The sequence below is a fragment of the Carlito syrichta genome, unplaced genomic scaffold (genome assembly GCF_000164805.1).
Source record: "Carlito syrichta isolate Samal-C Ts95f unplaced genomic scaffold, Tarsius_syrichta-2.0.1 Scaffold83171, whole genome shotgun sequence".
Taxonomy (NCBI): Eukaryota; Metazoa; Chordata; class Mammalia; order Primates; family Tarsiidae; genus Carlito; species Carlito syrichta.
Genome location: NW_007027267.1, coordinates 15,059 through 19,289, shown reverse-complemented (window position 1 = coordinate 19,289; position 4,231 = coordinate 15,059). Strand labels below are relative to the sequence as shown.

Here is a 4,231-nt window from a genome sequence, read left to right as displayed (position 1 = left end):
TCTGTGCCCACCGGCTGCAACAGGGCAGGGTGGGGTGAGGACCAACGTCCACTGAGGCAGGAGGGGGTAGGGTGGGCTGGCGAGGCTTCTCTCTGGAGGCAGCTCCAGAGTCCTCAGGAGTCGGGCCGGGGAGCAGCTCAGAGCAGCCTGTGAAGACAAATCCTGGTGGTGCCACTGACGAGCTGTGTGGCCCTGGCAAGTGGCTGAGCCTCCCGGAGGCCTGGCCTCCACCTCTGGGAAATGGACGTACACCTGCCTTGCAGCTGGTGTGATCCTGGACCGGTCCTGGATTGGTGCGGGGCCCAGGCTGGACACCCCGCAGGTGCTCAGTGAATGTGAACTGCCGGGTCTGCTCTTCTGGCTGAAACTTGTAGGCTGCCGGCAGGCCGGACCCATTTCCGACTCAGTCATCCTCATAGTCAGAAGGGCTGCATCCTGTCGGGTTCAACTTTCTTGCCCTCTGGGCTACCCCCAGGCAGAGGGAGCCCCTGTACTCCACATGGCTGGCCTGGGGCGAGGGCTGGGCCAGCAGGAAGGAGCAAGGAACAGCTCTGTCCCTGTGGCCTCCGAGGAGGCCCCCTCCTTGGGCACCCAGCAAAGGCATTGCAGGTGGCCCACCTGGCCTCCGAGTCCCTGCCCTCTGCTTATACCTTGCTGTGGTGAGAAGCAGAGCAAGTGTGCTCTAGGAGACATGAGTCCATTTCAAGCCCTGAACCCTGGCTTGTTGAGTCGCATTCCAGTTCCTCCCCTTCTCTGAGCCTCAGTTTCCCCATCTGTCAGGTGAGGATGAGAGCACTCGCATTCCCTGAGCACTTCCCCATGCCAAGGACAGTCCTGGGTGCTCGCCTAAGTCTGCCTGACGCAGCCATGGCCTATCACTAGGAGGTAGGTCCTATCTCTGCCCACTAGCTCTGACTCAGTCTCCTTTTTTTTTTTCTGTAAAATAAGCGTAACAATATCTACCTCATCACCTTACTGGGAGAAGCCAATGAGTTAACACATGTGCCAGGGCTTTAAGTGAAGCCAGGCACTGAGTCCTCACCCACGCCGTGCTGGCTGTGGTTGTGACCTCCTCTCTCAGGTGAGGACACTAGGCAGTCTGGCTCCTGAACCTGTGTGGGTGACCTGCACCCTGCGAGCTGAGGGACATTACTAATATGCCTGGTATACAGGGGGTGCTCATGACCGTGGCCATCTGTGACCTCACACAGGGCACGCGCACACAGAGGGAAAGAGGCCGCATCCAACCTGTACATTTATTTACAAGGCACAAGCTGAGAGCAGGTTGGGGGCTGCCCACGCCTTTCCATTCCTCCCAGGCCTGCTGCCCCTTCTTCTGAGGCTGTAGGCGACCCCTGGGATGGGGCCCCTGAGGGGCTGGGCTGGGCCCACTTGGCCCTGAGGCAAGCTCGGGCTGGTCTCTTGTGTCCCAGGCTCTCCCCTCCCCCTTGGCTAGGCCTGGGCCGGCGCCCTGTCTCACACAGAGTTCCTGTGTGTTGGTGGTCGCAAGGAAGGTGGGCGGGGGCCGGCCTGGGCCAGATGGTGTGGGCTAGGCCTTATCTGTCGGGACGGGTGCGGCGGTGGGGCACGGAGGTCCTCGCTCACAAAGCCTGCTCTGTCTCCCCAGACAGCTGGGCCTTGGGAATCCCCGTTGCCGCCTTCCTGCCTGCCGGGAGCGCCCACCCACCACCGCGGTAGCCCACATGCTGAGACCCCCAGCCATCCCACCCCAGCCAGGAGCAAAGCCCAGGCCGGGGACGCCCCAGGTGGGGCAAAGCAGAGGTCGCCAGGGCAGCAGCTCAAAGAGCGGGAGGCAGGGAGGGAAAAGGGAGCAGCTCCAACGGGCCTGGAGTCTGGGGTGTGGCGAGCAGGATGGATCCGGCCACACTCTGCGGCTCACGTCGGGGAAGCGGTCGCTGCATGGGGGCGTGGGGAGCCCCGAGCCTCCCAGCCTGGCGCAGCCTCGCCCTGGCCAGCCACCCCTGGGGGCCTGGCTGCCTCCTCTGGCCTTCCGGGCTGTGTGGCCTCAGCCCCGGCCACCGTGCGGCTGCGTCCAGGCTTCAGCCACTCCCGGGGCTCAGACCCCCAGAGCCATCAGTGCCCCCGAGCTGCTGATCTTCTTGAAGCGGTTGGCAGCGCTGACAGCAATGAAGTTTTTCTGGAGGACGAGGAAGAGGAGGGGGAAGCTGTGGGGCGACCTGGGCGCTGGCCTTAAGGCCCCCTCTTTCCAGGAGGCTGAGGCTGGGGAGGGTGCAGGGCCTGAAACGGCCACAGGGGGCGCCGTGACACGGCCTCGCTGGGATTCCTTCCTTCATTTGACAGACCTGAGCTGAGGGTCGCTTTGCTTGAGACACTCTCGTGGTTCCAATTTTGCTCCAAGCAAAAGATAAGCCCCTAGCCACCGCTGACAAGTCCCCGTATACCCCCCCCGCGCTCAATTCACTCCAGCCATACCTTTTGCCAGCTCCTGAAGCTGGCCAACCGTGCCTCCGCCTCAGGCCCTTGCACAGGCTCTGCCCCTGCCTGGACCCCAGCACTGGCATGGTGCACCCCCACCTCACTCCGGTCCTTGCTCACATGCTTCTCAGTGAGCCCTCCCGACTCCCTCTCTAGGAGTGCATCCGCTCCCCTGGCTGGTGGCCATCATTCTTTTCTGCAGCCTGTCCTTAACCCCTAATAACGCCCCATCTCCCACCAAAAGCAAGTCCCCAAAGACTATCCTTGTCCCTTTTGGCACAGCCGTGTCCACAGGCCTACAAGTAGTAGGTGCTCAAATAGTCTTTACGTGAAGGAAGGAAGCCTCTGATGGGGTCAGAGACATTGATTGTCCTGAGCCCGAGCCCCCATGGACACCCCTCCCCGGGCAGAGGGCTTGGGTGGAGACTCCACTCCAGAGAGGCAGCCAGCCCAGGGCAGAGAGGCAGAAAAGTCAACCCTGTTTCTCAGAGAGGGCCAGGCCGAGCGGGGCTGACGGGCCTGGGGCTGGCGGGCCTGGGACCAGCGCCAGGACGCCCCCTGCTCCTCCTCTTCCCCACCCAGCCCAGCGCACCTTCCAGCGCCTCTTCATGAGGTATTTCTTAAGCAGGATCTGGGACTTGAGGCGCCGGTTACAACGCTTGGCCTTCTCCGCCAGGTTGTTGAGCCAGGGGTGGGCGAGACACTGGGCGGCGCTCATCCGGACCCTGAGGGGGCAGTGTGGTGACGGTGGGTGATGCCATGAGGACCCTGGGCCAGCTGGCCTCCCGGCCCGGGGCCCACCCGGTGAGCACACAACACACTGGGCCTGCACACACAGGGTTCGCATCTGGGGTGAGCCTCACCCCTGGTCCTTGACGATGAGGTTGGAGACAAAGTCTTTGGCCTCGTCCGATACGGCCTCGAAGGTGTCTTCGTCAAAGTACCAGTTGCCAGACAGAACATTGTTTAGGGTCTCTGTGTCATCATCCCCCAGGAAGGGGGACATGCCGCTCAGCCTGGAGCGAGAAACAGCAGGGGCACAGCCGTGAGACTGGAGATGCAAAGTCGACTGTCGGGGAGCAGGGGGCAGGGCAGATGCTTGGAGGCGGCCCCATGTGCTGAAAAGACCCCCAGCCTCTCAAGTGGGACAGACCTGGGTTTGAATCTGGCTGGGTGACTTTGGGCAAGCCACTTCCCCTCTCTGAGCCTCACTCTTCTCATCTGTAAAATGGGCATAATCATCCCAGCTTCCCAAGGTTGCAGTAAAGACAAGGAACGATGAGAGCAAGGTGTGTGGTGAGTGCATGAAAAATGTTCGCTACCCTCTGCCCCTGCCTGGGTCATCTGGGATCTGCTCCCCAGAGCCCTGGGCAGAGATGGCGTGCCTTTGGGGGCGCTGTTTCGCCATCTATACAGTCGGCACAGACGTCCCCGTTCCTGTTCTCCCTAGCACTCCCAGCCCCCAGCAAATCCGACGGAGGGATCGGGGGAGTGGGATCCCCTCACTGGGACCCCGAGGCCAAGCCTGGCCTCCACCACCCACCCCATGGCCCGCCAGCCCCACCAGCCCCACACCCCTCGGGGCTCACAGCATGTAGGTGATGACGCCCATACTCCACATGTCTGTCTTATCGGAGATTTGGTCATAATTCACCACCTCGGGGGACAGGAACTCCGGGGTCCCAAAATTCACCTTCAGCTTCTCGTCGGGGTTATACCTGGGAGCGGGACCGCCAACTCAGAGCACAGTTCCCGGCTGTCGCCAGCACCCTCC

General features: G+C 62.2%; 1 protein-coding gene across 1 annotated transcript in view; it reads right to left on the bottom strand.

Annotated features, from left to right (window-relative positions):
- Positions 1-1,945: 1,945 nt before the first annotated feature.
- MYLK2 (myosin light chain kinase 2) overlaps positions 1,946-4,231 on the bottom strand; it is a 13,280-nt gene continuing 10,994 nt past the window's right edge. The window contains exons 10-13 of the mRNA XM_008056151.2: positions 4,047-4,175; positions 3,321-3,473; positions 3,050-3,182; positions 1,946-2,158 (exon numbers count right to left, since the gene is read on the bottom strand). Of these exons, the coding sequence (XP_008054342.1) occupies positions 2,078-2,158; positions 3,050-3,182; positions 3,321-3,473; positions 4,047-4,175 (496 nt within the window). The 3' untranslated portion in view covers positions 1,946-2,077. The remainder of the gene's footprint in view (positions 2,159-3,049; positions 3,183-3,320; positions 3,474-4,046; positions 4,176-4,231) is intronic.